This window comes from Gobio gobio (assembly GCF_949357685.1).
Source record: "Gobio gobio genome assembly, chromosome: 18".
NCBI lineage: Eukaryota > Metazoa > Chordata > Actinopteri > Cypriniformes > Gobionidae > Gobio > Gobio gobio.
The window spans coordinates 36,543,698-36,563,250 of NC_137111.1; the positions used below are offsets into that span (position 1 = coordinate 36,543,698).

The 19,553-nt window shown below is 37.3% G+C and overlaps 3 protein-coding genes across 3 annotated transcripts; 1 reads left to right on the forward strand and 2 right to left on the reverse strand.

Moving 5' to 3' along the window:
• Positions 1–1,798: 1,798 nt before the first annotated feature.
• On the reverse strand, positions 1,799–8,875 carry LOC307141735 (alcohol dehydrogenase 1-like). Its single transcript, XM_079842161.1, has 9 exons — positions 8,728–8,875; positions 7,833–7,934; positions 7,604–7,745; positions 5,680–5,767; positions 5,381–5,600; positions 3,493–3,753; positions 3,239–3,371; positions 3,000–3,138; positions 1,799–2,109 (listed from the first exon to the last, which is right to left on the reverse strand). Exons 1-9 carry the CDS (start codon positions 8,743–8,745, stop codon positions 2,079–2,081), a joined length of 1,134 nt encoding a protein of 377 aa, XP_079698287.1. The 5' UTR covers positions 8,746–8,875; the 3' UTR covers positions 1,799–2,078.
• Positions 8,876–9,747: 872 nt separating this feature from the next.
• Positions 9,748–12,460, reverse strand: fam241a (family with sequence similarity 241 member A). Its single transcript, XM_079843388.1, has 2 exons — positions 12,256–12,460; positions 9,748–11,696 (listed from the first exon to the last, which is right to left on the reverse strand). Exons 1-2 carry the CDS (start codon positions 12,382–12,384, stop codon positions 11,406–11,408), a joined length of 420 nt encoding a protein of 139 aa, XP_079699514.1. The 5' UTR covers positions 12,385–12,460; the 3' UTR covers positions 9,748–11,405.
• A 670-nt stretch (positions 12,461–13,130) lies between these two features.
• eif4eb (eukaryotic translation initiation factor 4eb) lies at positions 13,131–17,653 on the forward strand. Its single transcript, XM_079843389.1, has 7 exons — positions 13,131–13,375; positions 14,226–14,329; positions 14,515–14,610; positions 14,710–14,773; positions 15,829–15,942; positions 16,050–16,189; positions 16,427–17,653. The coding sequence occupies exons 1-7, from the start codon at positions 13,331–13,333 to the stop codon at positions 16,539–16,541; spliced, it is 678 nt and encodes a 225-aa protein (XP_079699515.1). The 5' UTR covers positions 13,131–13,330; the 3' UTR covers positions 16,542–17,653.
• Positions 17,654–19,553: the final 1,900 nt, after the last annotated feature.

The window sequence follows — 19,553 nt, forward strand, 5'->3', positions numbered from 1 at the left end:
GAATACTTGATTACCCCATAATGGTCACTTTCATAAAAAATATATTTACTTGTGGGTTTAAAATTCCACATATGGCACATTTACTGTCCAACAACAAATATTTTAGAAATATGTATATTTTAGTCAGAATTATTGCCTTCCTATTCTATTACGCTCCGTCTGTTTGGATTTAAAGAAATTCAAAATCATTTCTGACCGGTCGCACTACGCCGTATTTATTTGCACATTTATCTTGAATCCCCTCACTGAAAGCATAACTACCATAGTCGATAACGAGTAGCTGGTAACTGGTAGATCTATAAACTCATCTTTCAGGCATTTGACCGACCAGGTTGACACTTCAGCGTGAGAAATCAGGGGTGTGGCGTGTGAGCGTGTGAAACCATTCGTATGCGTGTGTCTCACGGCCAATGCGTGAGAGTTGGCAGCTCTGCAGAGCTGCTGTGGTCAAGGCATTCCCAAACTGAGAGTAACATCCTGTCATAAAGACACATTCTGAATGATACAAGCTTTGCACAATGTGATGTAATCAGACTTGCAGAGATTGCAAACACTCATGAAGCGTGTACTGTCCTTGTTTTATGCACCTAGAAATGTCTTTATGTGGTGAAAAATTGGTGGCATGAGAACTATAAGGTGTGGCAAGATAGACCGTATGTGATACGGTTCTTGTGGATTTTTGGCCTGACATAGCCTACACATTCATGTCCACGAATATGTGACAACAGTTGCATTTGCCCAGAGGGACCACAAATTAATCACCTTACTGTTTAAAAGTATCAAACGTGTCGGCTTTGTGAGGTTTGCTGTCTCAGTCTTCTTCAGTGTGTTTGTATGCCTGGCTCAATACTGTTTGTTTGGTACAAATTCTCCAAATCTTATCATGATTGATGTATGAACAGTCTTAAGTGCTGAGAGTAACGTTATTGAACATTGTACAAATGTTTTTCATGAACTTCTTCCAGCGTTCATAAGGTCCAATTAAATTGATCTTTGAGTTAGAATGTGTCTGTGAACACCTAGAGGAAACATTAGGTTGAGTACAAATGGTTTAATTATTTTCTGATCATTGCCACTTAAAGAGCAATGGAAAAGCCTGAAAAGCAGTTGCAAACTTGTTGGTTTGATGCAGCTCATTCAGTGTTTCAGTTTTCAAGCTGAATTAAGTATATGTTCTCCTTTATTTTGGCCATTTAAAATGAAGGGTGAATCTCCGTCAATCGTCACAAAGAAATTTAAATGTATTGAAGTCATAAAATGTCAGATAAAATTCAGTCAAAAGCAGCTGAAAAATATTTTTTAGTCTCATTCAAGCAGTTCACATGTACTGAATTATTGCTGCTGCTTTTCACATAATTTAACTTTTAGCCAGACAGAACTGGATAACAAGATCCATACCTTTATCTAAACCTTTCAGAAATAGTTTCAGTATGATAAACTGGCATTGAGCATGTCTGCATAAGGTCTGAGCAATCTATTTCCATCAGTTTGTCTTAAACATTTTTTAGAAGAGTATGGAAAAATGGTTTCTACAAATTGGCCATGCACCCAAGACAGACAAATCTGAAAAAAAAATCATTTTAGAAAGACATGCTGTAAAGTATTTAGCATGTTTCTCAGTGTTTGGATGAGTTTGGCTGGTTATGAGTTCAAGCTGCGCAGCTGCAAATCTTTTGGTGCTTCCCAACATTCCCATGATTGCTATGTAAGCGAGACAAATGCAGGAGAGTCTGGCTCAGAGTAGAGAAATAAACTATTTTGATGGCATCATAAATCAGTTATACAAAACCACTTGAAATGATTTGTATGCTTGTCTCTGTTTTATTTGCCACATTTTCTTGCAAAACTTTTCAGAACTATTTTGCCTTGCAGATGAATAGAACAGTTTTTGATGCTAAACATTAACGTGTACATGCACTTGTGACTCACTTCATAAAGCAGAGGGCTGGAATATGCAATTAAAGAGAATCCTTGAAGCTGGTTACCCAGCTGTTACTCAAATACTGCGAAGAGGGAGAAGAGAATAAATGGTTTAAAACTGTGGCCTAGAATTTGATTGGGTGAAGATGAGTTGCTTCTCATTTGGATATATTCAGGATGGATCGAATGCTGTAAGAAAGGAAACAAATGTTAGTACTTTAATTTTTCCAATATTAAAGGGGTACTTCAGCGCTAGGAAGATGAATGTGTATTTAAACTGGCTCATTTATGTAGTAGAAATGTGAAATTATTTTTGAATTTGGTGCCTTCTAGACCAAGAAAAGACAGAAAATTTATTTTTGTCTCATGTGGATGAAAGACAACAACTCCCAGAATGCACTTGCTTCGCTGCCCTACGAGGCCACTCCCTAAACTGCTCCACCGTCGTTTTGATCTTCATAATAGTACAATAATTTCGTTCAGTTAGAGAATAAACACTACAATTATAAACTGAACGTGTCTTTTCAATAAAGTGTGAGTGAGCCGAACGAAAGCCAAGGCACAAACGCAGCAGGAGTTGATTTCATTCATCACGAGAGTGAAGAGCTGAGCAGAGCTGAGGTAAGCGCGGCAGTCATTCTCAGCGCGTGTCCAGTCTGGTGGGTTTTCAGATCGCATATGGAAGCTAAACTTTCATAGGAATTAATTGAAAAGTTGAAACACTCACTTTGCCCCACACCGCTGCGTTATGAATGCCCGATCCGAGCGGCCGTGCGCATTTACATTCTGTGAGTGAGATCCCCGCTGTGGGCGGGTTGAAAACATGCAGAACTAGCTCCTTCTACTGGCTGTAGTTTTTAGCCTCTGGCCAAAAAATCCTCAGATGACGCAAAATGACGATATTTGCATCATCAGAGGATTTCTTTCCAGATATAAAATGCGTAATTCTCTCATCTCAGGGAGACATGAGGGGGGAAAGTACCATAATTTGAATATATCGGGTTTCTACTGACACAAAGCTTAATGCTAAATCGCTGAAGTAACCCTTTAACCTCAGGCTCAGACACAGAAAGATGTACCATTCTCCAGTCTTCATGAGGTCGATGGCATCGTTGACCTGCTCCAGACTCATTTTGTGTGTTATAAACTCGTCCAACTTTATTTTGCCGGACATGTAGTCTTGAACCAGTTTTGGTACAGAGTCCTTGCTCTTAAAACCTTTACATAAACAAAAGAAACAAATTAACTGTATGCACAGGCATGCACTCAAGTTCCTTCTCTGAAAGTCATAGAAAGCATTAACTGCCAGCTTGCTTACCACCAAACAGAGATCCTTTCCAGGTTTTTCCAGATATGAGCTGAATTGGTCGTGCAGAAAAGTCCTTCACATCAGTCCATCCAACCAAAACACTCACACCCCAACCTTTAACACACGACTCCAGTGCACTCCTCTGAGGTCAAAGATGCATTAATTCACTCACACAAAGATTGAAAGTACTGAAAGCTTTTAAATGAGTAAGTACATAAATGCACTTTTTACATACTGTAGAGTATGTGTCAGTGAGGTCTTACCATTACTTCAGTGTTGCCCACACACTCGAGTGAGAAGTCCACTCCTCCATTGGTCATTTCTGCCAGTACTTCAGAGATTGGTTTATTAAATGCTTTTGGATTTAGAAAATCAGTGGCACCAAAGACCTTTGCCTTCTCAAACTTCTGTTCATTAATATCCACAGCAAAGATGCGAGAGGCTCCGGCATTTTTACAGCCCATGACTGCAGCCAGACCGACTGCACCCAGTCCAAACACTGCACACACAGAGCCTGGTGTAACCTTCACAAAAACACAAACCAATTACTATAGTAATGTAAACCTTTAGTCACCCTTAAAAACTAATTAATAAACCTCTTAATAAACAGAAAGTGTCCAAATCCTTTTATAGAGGGCATGCAAGTTTAGATAGATAAATAGATAGGAGCACAAAAGAGTTCTTAAATAGATTCAGTTTACAGCATTGTCTGCATGATGTTAACAGCTGCAGTTATCCAGTTGACTATATACGTTTCTACAAAATATATTGAAACAACCAGTATGTCCTCATCATTGAAGTACAACAAAGCGTCAAGTCAAATTTATTAGCTCTTCACAATACACATAGTTTCCAAGAAGCTTTACAGAAAGTCCTAATGTTATGTCTATAATGCCTTAGTGCTTTAAAACGTTTATTGTATATAGTGTTTATAGTTTTGTCTATCAGATAAAGCATTCACAGGCTTTGCTTTATGTATTTCGCCAGTGTCGAATTCAGACATATAAATCCTGGCCACATGTTAATATCCATGGACCACTGGTTCTTTGGTAAGTTGTCCAACTGCCTTTAATTTAAGAAAATACATTAGATACATTTGCCCTATTGAATCCAGTCTTGTTGCAGGATGTTTCGCCACTCAGTCCAGCTGAGGGTGGCGTGTTCCAGTTGGAAAGTGACGTCAATGCATACCCTCTATATAACAGTTAGTTCCGGTCATCAAATCTAATTAGAGCAGCAACTGTACAGTGCAACTGTTTGTCCTTGTTAAGTGTAATTACTATAATTTCTTTCTTACTTTGGAATGTAATAGTTTCATTGAAGTATGCGTCAAATATGCGTCAACAAATGCGACCTCTGGAGGGCGCAGCCGTGGAAATGATTTATTTATGAATGAGCCAATGTATTATTCACTTAACCAAATTGTTTGAACACATTGCATTGATTCATTCTGTAACACACCAAGGTTAGCGAGCGCATGAGAGTTTGTGAGTTAATGAAATAATAATGATTTATTAAATCATACAATTTTTACGTCACGTGTAATCTTTCCAACGTGATTACGTAATGTGTGAAGTCGTGGATGCTAGTGCAAAGATGAGAATTTGTGGTTAAAAAGTATATACATTTTTCTTTTTTTCATTCCTTTCCTTTGGACCTTCAGCCCGTTCACTGAAAAAAATTATTATGGCCCGATTAAATTGAGCATAATTAATTTGTGTTTGTTTAAATAATTTAAATTTAGTTTTTTTTATTTTAATTAAAAAAAAATGAATTGGTTTTATGGGAATTGCATGTGTTTTTGTTTAAATTGAGATCAAATAAATTGATTGCGACCCCTTACGATAACAATTTTTAGTAAATTCAACGAATCATTTTTTTCAGTGTTGTACCCCATTGAAATCCACTATATGGAGAACAATCCTGGAATGTTTTCCTCAAAAACCTTAATTTCTTTTCGACTGAAGAAATAAAGACATAAACATCTTGGATTGAGATGAGGGTGAGTAAATGACCAGGAAATTTGAATTCTGAAGTGAACTAATCCTTTAAACTGAATGACCCTTGAATTTGTTATAAAGCAAAGACATTCAGTCAAGTGTGGCTTAAGTGTCCAAACACTTATTGAGTAGACGCAACATCTATACACACCCCAGCTGTGTTGACAGCAGCTCCATAACCAGTAGCGATGCCACAGCCGAGCAGACACACGCGTTCGAGTGGAGCATCATTATGAATCTTTGCCACAGCAATCTGGTTTATGACGGTGTACTCCGAGAAGGTACTGGTGCCCATGAACTGCAAGATGGGCCGACCACGACAAGTAAAACGTGTTGTGGGTTCAGACATGATGCCGGGATAATTACTTGTCCTGTCAAAGAAAAAAAATATATGTTTCTAAAAAATCAAGAAAGGAAATAATTTGAAAAGTTGTTGTGTTTGTTTCTCACCAGCTGCGGTCACACAGGTTTGTTTTTGGACACTTGCAGAATCTGCATTCTCCACACTGAGAGATGAAGAGTGGAATGACCTTATCACCTGTTCACAACAATACACAGATTTACACATTTATTTATTTATTTTATTTGTTTGTTGTTTACTTGCATAAAGTGCATCTTAATAAGTTTCCTAGGTTGTGAATCAGTGTATCATGTACATGAATTTGGGCACTGGAAAGGAAAGTAAAGAGGACCCTGGCTCACATTGGGACATTGATTACTTTATTTCCGCCGACAATGAAAATATCATCACTACTGGCATTTATTAAAAACAGCAGTTTCATAGTTTCATTCATGAACAAATCAGTTAGACTGGTTTGTGAACCAGATGAACCGATTAATTTAAATGATTCAATTCAGAAAACATGAGGGTTAGTAAATGACTGATTTTATATATATATTTTTGTGAACTATCTTATTAAAGTTGGCATGAAATGGAAGTTGCGAAAGTCTTTTCTTCCCTAATGTGATGTATATCCAATGAACGGCTTCTGGAATAAGAAAAAATGCAGGGTGGGGCTGGATTTCGTCCTGATCCAATTGGTTAGATTGTAGGAAGTTGGGCATTACTAACTAAATAGAGGCTAATCTAAATGCTAGTTGAATGCAGTAAGTTGTGGAGGATATTTCCGCAGAGACATATTGGAAAAAGCTTTGGGACGTCTGCCTTTACATGCACATGAACTTTAATGACTACCTCCAATTCTAAATCCATAGGGTTTAATATGGAGTTGGCCCACCCTTTGCAGCTATAACAGCTTCAACTCTTCGGGGAAGTTTTTCCACAAGGTTTAGGAGTGTGTTTATGGGAATTTTTGACCATTCTTCTAGAAGCGCATTTGTGAGGTCAGGCACTGATGTTGGACGAGAAGGTCTGGCTCGCAGTCTCCGCTCTATTTCATCCCATAAGAGTTCCTTTCACTGGAACTAAGGGGCCAAGCCCAACCCCTGAAAAACAACCCCACACCATAATCACACCTCCACCAAACTTTACCCGTGGCACAATGCAGTCAGGCAAGTACCGTTCTCCTGGCAACCGCCAAACCCAGACTCGTCCATCAGATTGCAAGACAGAGAAGCGGGATTCATGACTCCAGAGAACACGTCTCCACTGCTCTAGAGTCTAGTGGCGGCGTGCTTTACACCACTGCATCCGATGCTTTGCATTAATCTTGGTGATGTAAGGCTTGGATGCAGCTTCTCCACCATGGAAACCGATTCTATGAAGCTCTCTATGCACTGTTCTTGAGCTAATCTGAAGGCCACACGGAGTTTGGAGCTCTGTAGCTATTGACTCTGCAGAAAGTTGGTGACTTCTGCGCTGACCCCACTCTGTGATTTTATGTGGCCTACCACTTCGTGTCTGAGTTGCAGTTGTTCCCAATTGCTTCCACTTTGTTATAATGTCAATAACAGTTGACCGTCGAATATTTAGTAGTGAGTAAATTTCACAAATGGACTTATTGCACAGGTGCCACGGTACCACACTTGAGTTCACTGAGCTGCTGAGAGCGACCCATTCTTTCACAAATATTTGTAGGAGCGTCTGCATGCCTAGGTGCTTGATTTCATATACCTGTGGCCATATAAGTGATTGCAACTCCTGAATTCAGTGATTTGGAGGGGTGTCCCAATACTGTTGGCAATATAGTGTACATCATAAAGAGAATAGATGTCGTTTGGATGGGAAGGGGAGGTTGACGTTTTTGAGTGCACAAACAAAATAATTGTGTGTCCACAGATAAATAATTTATAATAAATACTGCAACATTCATTTGTAAAAAAATAAGCATTGTCCATTTTGATTTAATGGTGACTTTAAAGGAGAAATAAATACATGGACAAGCATTTTTAAAATGTAGTTTTAGTTTGTGACCTGGTTTGAAATCAGTGACTCCAGGTCCAACACTCTCCACCACACCAGCGCCCTCATGTCCCAGCACTGTGGGAAAACCTCTCTTGTCCTTCCCTTCAAACAGGTGGTAAAGGTCAGTGTGACACACACCTGTAGCTACAACCTTCAAGACAGGAAAATAAACTTGTTAACCAATGCCAAGTAAACAATATTGAAACAGAATTTACAACTTTCATGGGATATTTCCCACCTTAATTCGTATTTCTCCTTCTTGAGGTGGGGCGACTTCTATTTCCTCCATCATCAGGGGAGCATTGGGCTCCCAGGCAACGGCAGCCCGACATTTAATCACCTTGGGCAAAAAGAAGAGATTGGTTCAATATGGTTTATATATATTTAATGCTTGACTACTGATGTTTATATAACTGCTGTGCTTGAACGCTTCCATTATCTACACTCTAACCGTAGTTGGAGGTTGTCCAGCTGTATGGCTTAAGCCAATGGAAACATGAAACATCTGTTTTTAGAGTCACAACTTGCACAATCACAGATAAATATTAACCCATTGAAATGACCAGGGCACATTTTTTGTAGTTTAAGCATGGTTTACTAGTTTCCATTTGACAGAAAACTAGCAGAATGACAAATAAAAACTATAAAAAAATATGTATAACATTCTTTTTGAAAATTTTTGAAAGAAAATCTTGTGTACATTTGTCACCTCAATTTTACATGTGACACCTAAAATTCTTTATATAATCTTTATATACACAGTCTTTATATATTGTCTTATTATTAGCAAAGAAGCAAGTCAATATTACATCAAAACATTGACATATACACAAGTTGTACAATATGCATTTGATACAAAGCACTGATCTTGCATTTTTTTAACTAGTTTTTGCTATGTTAGTTGCAATGGATGGATTAAAGAGTCGAAAACAAAAAGAGTCTTATTAGAGTCTTATTAAAACTTTGGCATTGAATTGATCAGATAGAATTTTATTTGTAGGTGTACTTGCATTGTAAATTGTTCCTCATCAATATCAATGGAATTGATCTTAAAAGGGACTGAAGTCATATTAAAAATGCATGAACTGCTCTGCAGCACAAATGAAAAGAGACCAAAAGACGAATTTACGAACCTTTCCTGCAGTGGCCATTTCTCAATGTAGTCTTATTGCTGAGATGAGTGCAAAAAGAGAGACAGAGACTCTTTGGCGCTCATTTTTATACTCTGGACGAAGCAATTTCTCTCTCTCTCTCTCTCTCTCTCTCACCACTTTTTTTAATAGGCCAAGCCAAGTTAGCAATCCTGAAAACACATCAATGTAAAAATGCTGGTCAAGATGAAATAATTGGTAAATTTAGGATTACTATTGAATCTGCATATTACAAACAAACTGATAATGTACCTTTTTTCAAAATGAGATACATAATGTGTATAATATATTATTATATATATTACATGTCTCTGTGTGTTTGTGTATATACTGTATATGTACACACACAACAGTCACACACAGACACACACACGATATATATATATATATATATATATATATATATATATATATATATATATATATATATATATATATATATATATATATATATATATATATATATAGATCAGGCATCACATTATGATTATTCTGTTGGTCCCCCTTTTGCTGCCAAAACAGCCCAGACCCATCGAGGCATGGACTCCACTAGACCCCTGAAGGTGTGCTGTGGTATCTGGCACCAAGATGTTAGAAGCAGATCCTTTAAGTCCTGTAAGTTGCGAGGTGGGGCCTCCATGAATCTGACTTGTTTGTTAGGGAAAGTTAATTGACAATAACGGTCACAAATTATAACCCGAGCAAAAGACAGCTTCGTGGTGTTTAAAGTTTCTTTTCTTTTTTAAAGTAATTTCTGTGCATGTCTTCCCATTTCATCCTGGGTAAAACAGGAAATTGTTTCACATATACTGTACGTATATGATGCTTTTCAATTTATACATGCTTAAGTTCTAAAGATTTGTAATAATAATATATTTTGCTAACCTACTTCCTTCTAATTCAGGGCTTCCGAAAAGCAATACTGTATGTACTTTTGCTTTTTTGGAAACGCAGCCCAGATGGGTTTGGTGGATTTAATTGGGAAAAAGCAATAACAACAAATTCTTTTAAACCATGATAATGTTTATTATGATATCCCAGTTTTAAAGTTCCTTTACATTGCAGAAATAAACAAATCAAAGTATTCCTCACAACCCACCACCACCCAAAAATACAGCATTATGGCATACAGTAAATGATATGTAGGTGATATTAAATTATGGCACAGAAGATGCAGATTAACACTGAAAAGAATCCAATACATAAGAGCAAAGATTTGGCATTGTATCAGCAATTATGAATTGTAATATTACATACCAAATAAAGTTTTTATTTTATTTTAAATCAGTACCAAAAATAATCATATTCAAACATAATTTTCAGGAATATGAAGGGATATCTTGCAAAGATATTCACAGTTACATAAAGAGCAGCTTAGCTTTGCTTAAAAAGTCTGTTCATTCAATAAAAAGTGTAAGAAAACACAAAAGTGCAATAAAAAACAGGCATTTTCACACTTCTGATCCTGAATATTATGCGGTCATACCAAACATTCTATTGTAGCAAAACTTGCATACTAAATATTTTCTAGTTATGAAATTATCACTTGATTTCATTGATACAGATATTGTACATGAATTTCTGAAATTAATATGAGCAGATTAAAGTCAAATCAACTAATAAGAATACCAAATAGGAATATACAGTGCATAACATAGGTCTTTTCTCACAAGAGGTTTGGGTTTAATACAGTGTACAGTGTAATACTGCTCAGACTTTTGGAGCATTTTATTTAATTCATACTGTCAGAGGAAACCCCAAAATATCCCAGCAGCCCCAGAACATTCACATACAGTAGTATTAACACATTCAAGTTAACACAGAAGGATTATTATTCCCTGGTATATTTCCCAAGACATGTTAAAGGGGCTATATGCGTTTTTCTGAAATTTAAACTCGCGACTGACACCTGTGGCCAAAAAACAGAACTGCTCTCATTTTCTGCTCGCTCTCGCAGCGGTGGTGGCGTCACATCCGCAGACAGCGCGGGAAAAGACGACCCGCCAGAAAAAAGGAAAAATAGGATACAGGCTTATATGTGCACCCACTGTGAGCGGACAAGGTGTCAGTATGCTCATCAGGAGATGTTTGAGTCATAAATGGTAAAATAAAAAGGCTATTGTTACATTTATTTTTGGGGAAAAAGTTGCATATAGCCCCTTTAAGGGGAGAATGAGGAAGGTTGCCCTCTAGTGCAATTGTGAAGAATGCAGGACTGACACCTGGGCAAATAAGAGTAATACATTTAACAACAGTACCTGACATTCACAACTGTCATTAAAATCTGGTTATATTTATGCAATTTATCCTGTACTTTAAAACTAATGATAGTCAGCATATCAATATGCACCCATTTTGTCAATGCAAATATTGAAGGGAAGCATGCTTCTCACAAATACCTTTCATAGATATTGCACAGTTCACACCTGCGCTCAGACTGGAGGAATCAATCCAGTATAGTTAAAGTAAATCCTCCGATTATATTTAATAAATCACCCTCTTGAACATACCCACATAAAAAGAAGGCAAATGGCACAGACCCAAGTATATGGATCGGTCAATTCGTTCAAATGACATTCACGAAGCTCATGTTTTGTCGAAAGAAGTCTCTCCTCTCTTTCACTGGCACCTTCATCTGTCTGTCCGTCACTTAGCGTCTGTTATTTCTGGATATAAATGATAACAATGCATAGCGTTCCCACAAGGCCGAGGGCTTGGATACCAAGGAACCAGAGCAGCAACCAAAAGAGCAGCACAACCACAGGCTCCACGATCTTCTCTCCAAAGTAAAGCTGGGTGAAACCAAGACCCCTCAGACACTTATTGAGCTCCCCGAACAGAGTGCCCAACTTCTCACAGTCGTCCACCAACGGAGCCTCTGGCACAGGTCCTTCTGCTGCTTGTGGCTCTGCTGCGGAGGCATCGTGTCTTTCTCTTACCCTGAGGTCATTCTGAGAGCAAAGACAGACTAAATTATGCAATGATTTTTTTAAGTAACACAAAGCAGAAGGTGGAAAATACTGTACAAGATGACACCACATAACCGTGAGTGAGAGAGTCTGTGGGAGTGTGTTTATATGTAGTTTGTATGTACTCAATATATATATATATATATATATATATATATATATATATATATATATATATATATATATATATATAAAGCCAAAAACAAGTTGCCATACTTAGGTTTTATTATTTAGCAAAGGTAAGCTAAAAAGAGACATTGTTGAGGCTTAACAGATTAGACTGAATGTCTTATGTTATACCTAATGTATGTGACAACATTGCAAAGCAGCTATTCATAGAGCAGGCTGTGCTATGATGTTGAAAGCTGCTGATAAAGAAAGGGAGAGGCTGTGCAATGTCTAGGTTACAGATAAAACCATTCCGCCATTTCCGAGTAAAAGAAAGGAAGATAAAATACACTCATGCAATACTAAAAATGTATTATTTTTAAATGCAAACGGAAAGACAGCTTGGTAGAGCTGTATGAGATCTGACTCTTACCTGTTCGCTGTGTGTGGGTCTGAAAGCACGCTCATGCTGGCAATGACACACGCTTCGATCTCGCGTCCCGCACAAGACTTCACCATGACGTACCTCCGTATCATTTACTATCCTATTAGTGCTTGACATATTCCTAAAAAACAGAAAGACTAATGCTGACCTGAGATAGGGCCGAAAGGCTGAGAACCAGATGGCTGCTGGCTACACTTCCGGTCTTGGCTGTCAACAGAAGGTACATCCTGACGTCACGAGTCCAGTGCAGTCATAATAAAAGATGTATCATTCAAAATAGCGGGAATTATTGTACTATGTTTGGTATGATTGGACTTCAGTTGTGTCCATGTAGATGTAAACAGCCCTAGAAAATAACTTTACTTTATTTATAAGGTCTAGTCTGTTTTTGGCTATAATTATACTGTTTCATAGTATAATTATAAATACGCATTATAAATATATAACGTTACTGTTATTGAAGTGCACGGCTGTGTGTCAAAACCTAGCAAGCCAACTACGTAGACACATTTTGAGGGTGTAATTTCCGTCAGTCGGTTCTTTCGAACAGTTCATTTCAACGAACCGGGTAAAAAAACGATTCAGCTGCCCTTTTAGTAATCACATTTCGGTCTTCAATCCTCTCCAGTAAATTCATATATCGTTTCATATTTCCATGTATTAGGTATTCATGTTTCAGTTTTATGAACAGTTATGTTTATTGTAATTTCATTCAGTTTACATAATGGCAGCTCCGATTCAGATCAAGTCAGCTAGAAGCTAAATATAATGTGCATTTACATTAAACAATACTAGAATTAATTTTACCTCACTTGACTCAAAACATGTTTTCCCATATTTGAATAACATAGAAATATCTCTAGGTACGTTTGTGAACTGGTTCTACCAATTCATTTTCAAGATCCGACTCAAAAGAATGATTCATTTTCGCATCAGATCGTGTTCGCCTGCTTTTTGGTAGGCGACGTCACGTTAAGTTTTGGGACACAACGACTTTGATTCGCTCTCAGCATTGTGGCAGCCAATCAGAGCGAAGCACTGAAGTGAAGCGTGAACGTCCCTTATGAGGCCTGTGAACGACTCACGTAAAATGGCGACTGCGGAGCCGGTGAGTCAATAAACTTCACAAAGATTGTTTTACACTTTCCTGCATTTTCACTTTAAACTACAAAACGGCCTTCCTTTAACAATAGACTTATACTCAGTTTTTGGCAAATGCTTTTTAAATTGCATCCTCTGTTAACTTTTAAAAAGTTTTTCGCATGTTTGAATGGTATGGTTCAACAAGTTTGGCTGAAAGTTGACAAGGCTTGTTCCTGTCGCGTAAGGCACCTAATTACTTTTCCAGATGTCTGTTCGTCACTACTACCCTTTATGCATTTACCCACAATTTTCATCTTGTTTTATCTTCTCTCGGGAAGAAAGTGTGCCCGTCACAGCACAGCTGTCAAAAACTAAGACAGCGAATGAGGAAAGTGAAGCGAGTTGTAAAGTTAGTGTAACGACACCATGCTGGATCAAACTATGAACGCTGTGTCAAACCACAGTTTATTCACAGCTGTTAAAACCTCCGATTAAATTGCAGTCTCTAACTTTTCTAAACTGCTCATTTGAAAGACCCTCGTGCTCACAGGAATGGATGACTGTAAACACTTCTAGCCAGCTCATGTTAGATTAAATTCAGTTTAAGAAAAACTAACAGCGACTATGCAGCAGATACAATACAATCACATTAAACTACCAGGTATTGCTTTGGTCCCAGCTGTTCATACAGTTTTGTCCTCGATACTTGTGTTAATTTAAATAAATGAAGGAAATAAAGGGTCATTGTCTACAGTAAGTCCGTCAGCGGTGTGTGTGTGTGTGTGTGTGTGTGTGTGTGTGTGTCTTCAAACTGGCTGCTTTGGAGTGAACTTGAATGTATTGGGTCCAAACTAATCTTTAAAATTCCTGCCCAGGAAATAAACTCAAATTCTTGTAAGAATGAAGAGGAGATCTCAGAAGAGACCAATCAGGAGATTGTCAGCCCTGAGAGTTACATGAAACACCCCCTACAGAACAGGTCGAGTGAATGAATGCACTTGTTTTTAGAGACACCTAATGTTATTTCCAATAAAATGCTAGTCTCAAAGTATATTATTTAATTTGATACATATATATATATATATTAATTATACATTATATAATTATACTTTAAGAGTGTTCTTTACATTTCAAGATTCTGTTATTTCTGTTTTTCCCCTAAAGATGGTCTTTATGGTTCTTCAAAAATGACAAGAGCAAAACATGGCAGGCCAATCTCAGACTGATCTCCAAATTTGACACAGTAGAGGATTTTTGGGCGTAAGACTTTTTGTACCAAGAGATTAGCATACGTTTCACCTTTTTTTTCTACAAATTACTTGACCAGTTTAATTGAGTTTATGTGTCTTTTCTTTATAGGCTTTATAACCACATTCAGATCTCCAGTAATTTGATTTCAGGATGTGACTACTCTCTTTTCAAGGTGGGCTTCCCTCATAACTGCTATTTAATTTAAAGGATAATTCACCCAAAAGTGACAATTCTGTTATCTTCAGCTTTAAATTAAAGCTCTGTGAAATGTTACCGAATATATACACGCATTGTCAGGACTTCAAGAACTAATTGACCCTTTGGTAAGCCGCACCAACATTTCACTGATTTTACCAATCGTACTGAGCATCTGTTGCCGTCTGCCGTATTATCTGATGAGCTGTTGTTCTTGTATAACTTAAGTCAATGGGGGATGTGTGTTTGAATACACAAACAGTCCAAAAATAAAAAATCCAAAGCTTAAAATAAATGTTGAGCAGTTTATGCTGTGCAAGTTAGTGTTACTTATTAAATGCACAATAAATGTGAACAATTAACCACTAGAACAATGTTCTATATTTTGTTGACTTGTGTACTTATATTATCCCACATGTTTCCAAGAATGTTTAAATCCAGACAAATAAGCAATTTTAACCAGAACACGGACCGTATTTGTGCGTCTCCCAGCAATGACATCACACCCGTATTACCCTCGATTTCTGGTTTTTTTTAGTAGAAACCATGGAAACCCCAAAGACACTTTAATATATTATGTGTTTTATTAGACAGGTGAGCAACTGTTTGGATACATTTATCGTCAGAAAACGAATCATTGTTGTATAGCTCAACACAGTTAGTCTTATTGTTTAAATCTTGTTTTCATGATTTACCGCGAGTACCATGTTGTGGCTTTAATTATCATTCATTTTACATAGATTCTGATCATAAAAAAAAGAAAATAAAAACAAACAAATGCTTTGCAGTGTCACAAATCATTACAATCTATGTCAGCTTTTACCTTTTTATGAGCATATTTACATTGTTCTATTCATGGAGATCTCCAGTAGAATATAGGGGTCAGTTGCCGAAAGCATCAACTTTGCAAAATATTGTTTCCAATCTTTTTTGGAAGTAGATTTTTGCTTTTAGTGTTGCTTGCTGCTTTCTAGAGGTAGTGTACGAGATACTCCAGATTACTGTGGACTTTGGTTTGTGCTTGGGTTGCAGGATGGTATTGAGCCCATGTGGGAGGATGAGAGGAATAAAAGAGGAGGCCGCTGGCTCATCACTCTCAACAAGCAGCAGAGGAAGTATGACCTGGACCGCTTTTGGTTGGAAACTGTAAGAGTTCTGAGTTAGTCACTGAACGCCCCCTCAGCATACACGCAAGGAATTCATGTGCTTCTGTTGCCCTGACTCGCAAACATTTACCTGTGTCATTCCTACAGCTGCTGTGCCTCATCGGTGAAGCTTTTGACGACTACAGCGATGAAGTGTGCGGGGCTGTAGTCAACATCCGAGCGAAAGGAGATAAAATCGCCGTCTGGACAAGTGATTATGAGAACAGAGATGCTATAACGCACATAGGGTGAGACTCATGCATTCATGCTACATCAGGGGTGCCCAATCCTGTTCCTGGAGATCCAACACACCTGTCTGTAATGATCAAGTGCTCCTGAAGATCTCCTGAAGCTTGATCAGGGTTAGACTGAACTTTGCTGGAAGGTAGATCTGCAGGAACAGGATTGGGCACCCATGATATAAATGATATCATACTATCTATACAATGATATCTATACAATGTGTAATTTTGCTTGGTTGGCAGGAGGGTGTACAAGGAACGGTTAGGCATCCCTATGAATATGACCATTGGCTACCAGTCTCATGCTGACACGTCCACTAAGAGTGGCTCCACTACTAAGAACAAGTTTGTGGTCTGAATATCTTCAAGGGCCTGAATCTTCTCTCTCTCTCTCTTGGTCTCTCTCTCTGTCTCCCCCTCCCCATTCTATCTCTTTCTCTGCCTTTTAAAACCAAAGGAAAAACAGACTGGACTCAAACTGCCATGAAACCCCTGCAAGTACACTTTTCCCAAAAGCCCTTTACAAACACTCCTGGACTTCTGCTTGTTCAAATGAGGATTGCAGCACAGACAAAGTTTGAAAATATCAGTGTTGCTTGTTACACTCACACATTTTATACGTATTACTTATATCATGCTACACTACACATGTTCCCACCAAACATTCACACATCACTACAGTTTCCCTAAGAAAAAAATAGTACGAAGGTTACATTCAATGTTTACCCCTGGCAAGTCTTGTTCAGAGATATTTAAGTATTTAATTTTTTTTTTTTTTTAAAGGAATTGTCCATTTATTTAATGGCAGAGGAAAGGAAATGTCCGTGTTCTTTTATCCAGCAGCTTTGCTGCTTCAGTGCCTAATGAACATAAACATTTTAATTTATTCAGATTAATGCTCTACATTTCATTGAGATAGTATTTGGACATTGAGTGCATGTAATCAAGCTAATCTACATTGCCCTGCCGTCTTTAAGCATTAACATGATTAAATTTGGGGGTTTGCAATTCAAGATAAGTGTTTTTTTTTTTAGTTTTTATTGTGAATTTTCGATGCATCATAAGTTTACATTCCTTGTTAGAACAGTAAACTGTTTTTTGCAATGCTGTAACAGAATTGTGCTTGTCATTGGCTTGATTTGGCTCTTCAAAACAATAGCAGCATTATCGAATAGGCCCTGAAAATAAAATAGTTTCATGTCGAATCAATTTATTTCTCTGAAAAGGGGGAAAGGCATCTTGGTATTCATCACCACAGATGCTGGATGTTAATGGACAATTCATTATTTATTAGAACATCAAATCTCACCAAAGTAGATAACAGAGGTTTAAAATCCATCCATCCATCATCTGACTATATCTATCTATCTATCTGGTATAACATTTAGATTTGAAATCTCACAATCAATAATTGAATCATCGTTGACTGTTTTTTTTTTTTAGAGACATAAACCTTGTTTGTAGTCTTTCTGTCTGGAAGTTTGCAGTACTCTGTATTCCACAACCCATCACCACTCAGTTTAGTGTCGGAGCAAAGCTTGATCGTGCTCAGTCACTTTTTTTCTGAATCCAATATTAGTGTCTGTCTATTGAATTCATAGAGCTCAGAATAGGTTGAAGGTATCATGCAGTAGACTTTGAACAGTGCTGAATGATGTTGCATCAGAATGTCACCTGATACTGGCTGCTAGAGCAAGGACGAAGGGTTAGTGCAGGCACGTAGAAAGAGAAGAAATAATTATTTATTAGCAAGGACTTTGTTCAGAATCAAACCGGTGTTCAAACTGAGCTTTTCTATTCATCTCAAGGACAGTTGATCAATACAGCATTTTTGTGTGTTTTTAGTGTTTTTGAAAGAATTATCTTGTGTTCACCAAGGCTGCGTTTATTTGATCAAACCGAAAAAAGGGAAATATTGTGAAATATTATCACAATTTAAAATAACTTATTTATAAAAAAATATATATTTTAAAATGTAATATTCTTGTGATGGCAAAGCTGAATTTTCAGCATCATTACTCCAGTCTTCAGTGTCACATGATCCTCCAGAAATCATTATAATATGCTGATTTACTGCTCAAGAAGCATTATCATCAGTGTTGAAAACAGCTGCATAAATTTTTTGGGGAAACCGTGATACAAAAAAGATCAGCATTTATTTCAATTCATAATCTTATGAATGTCTGTCACTTTTGGTCAAGATAATGTAATTATTAATTTATTACTGATCCCAAACATTTGAATCGTATGTAGGTTTTGTTAGCTAAACTTCAATTCTTGTACACCTGACACATTTCAGTGGCTTTTTATTCCTTCTTTCAAAGGTAATCTTGCCAGTTACTGATGTCTTAGTAAACATTTAAGCTCAACTCTGTCTTGGGCATATGGACAGTGTAAACTTACTGCAAAGACATTTTTTCATTGATCTATCTTAATCTACATTTTAAGTCAAGCTGTGTGAGCGTGTTTACAATTGGAGTGCAGTGGTGTGAGGAGTGTGTCCTGTCGTTACATTTAATGTCATCACTTCTAATTTAATGATTTGGTAAAACTTTAGTTACTGCATTTGCTAACATTAACTTTTTTAGCAGCATTTATTAATCTTTGTTAATGAATAGTAAAAATAGTTATTTATTGTTCATGTTGGTGAATAAAAAATAAAAAAAATCACCATTAAGATCATCGTTAGTTCATGTTAACAAATGAAACCTTATTTTAAAGGGTTAGTTCCCCCCAAAATGAAAATTCTGTCATTAATTACTTACGGGTGTCGAGCGACATGAGGGTAAGACCTCCGTTCATCATCGGAACACAAATGAAGATATTTTTGTTGAAATCCGATGGCTCAGAAAGGCCTCCATTGGCACAATGTACTTTACACTTTCAAGTACCATAAAAGGTACTAAAGACGTCGTTACAAAGTTCATCTCACTACAGTGGTTCTACAATAAATTTATGAATCGACGAGAATAGTTTTTGTGCTCAAAAAAAAACCTAAATAACAACTTGTATAGTGATGACCGATTTCAAAACACGGCATCATGAAGCTTCGAAGCGTTATGAATCAGTGAGTCGATTCAGCGGTTTGGATCGCCAAAGTCATGTAATTTTAGCAGTTTGGCGGTTTGACACGCATGATTCGACTCGTTGATTCACGACGCTTCGAAACATCATGATGCAGTGTTTTGAAATTGGTCATAAGTCGTTATTTAGTTTTTTTTCTGTGCACAAAAACTATTCTCGTCGATTCATAAAGTTATTGTTGAACCACTGTAGTGAGATGGACTTTGTAACAACGTCTTTAGTACCTTTTATGGGTCTTGAGAGTGTAAAGTACATAGAGCCAATGGAGGCCTTTCTGAGCCATCGG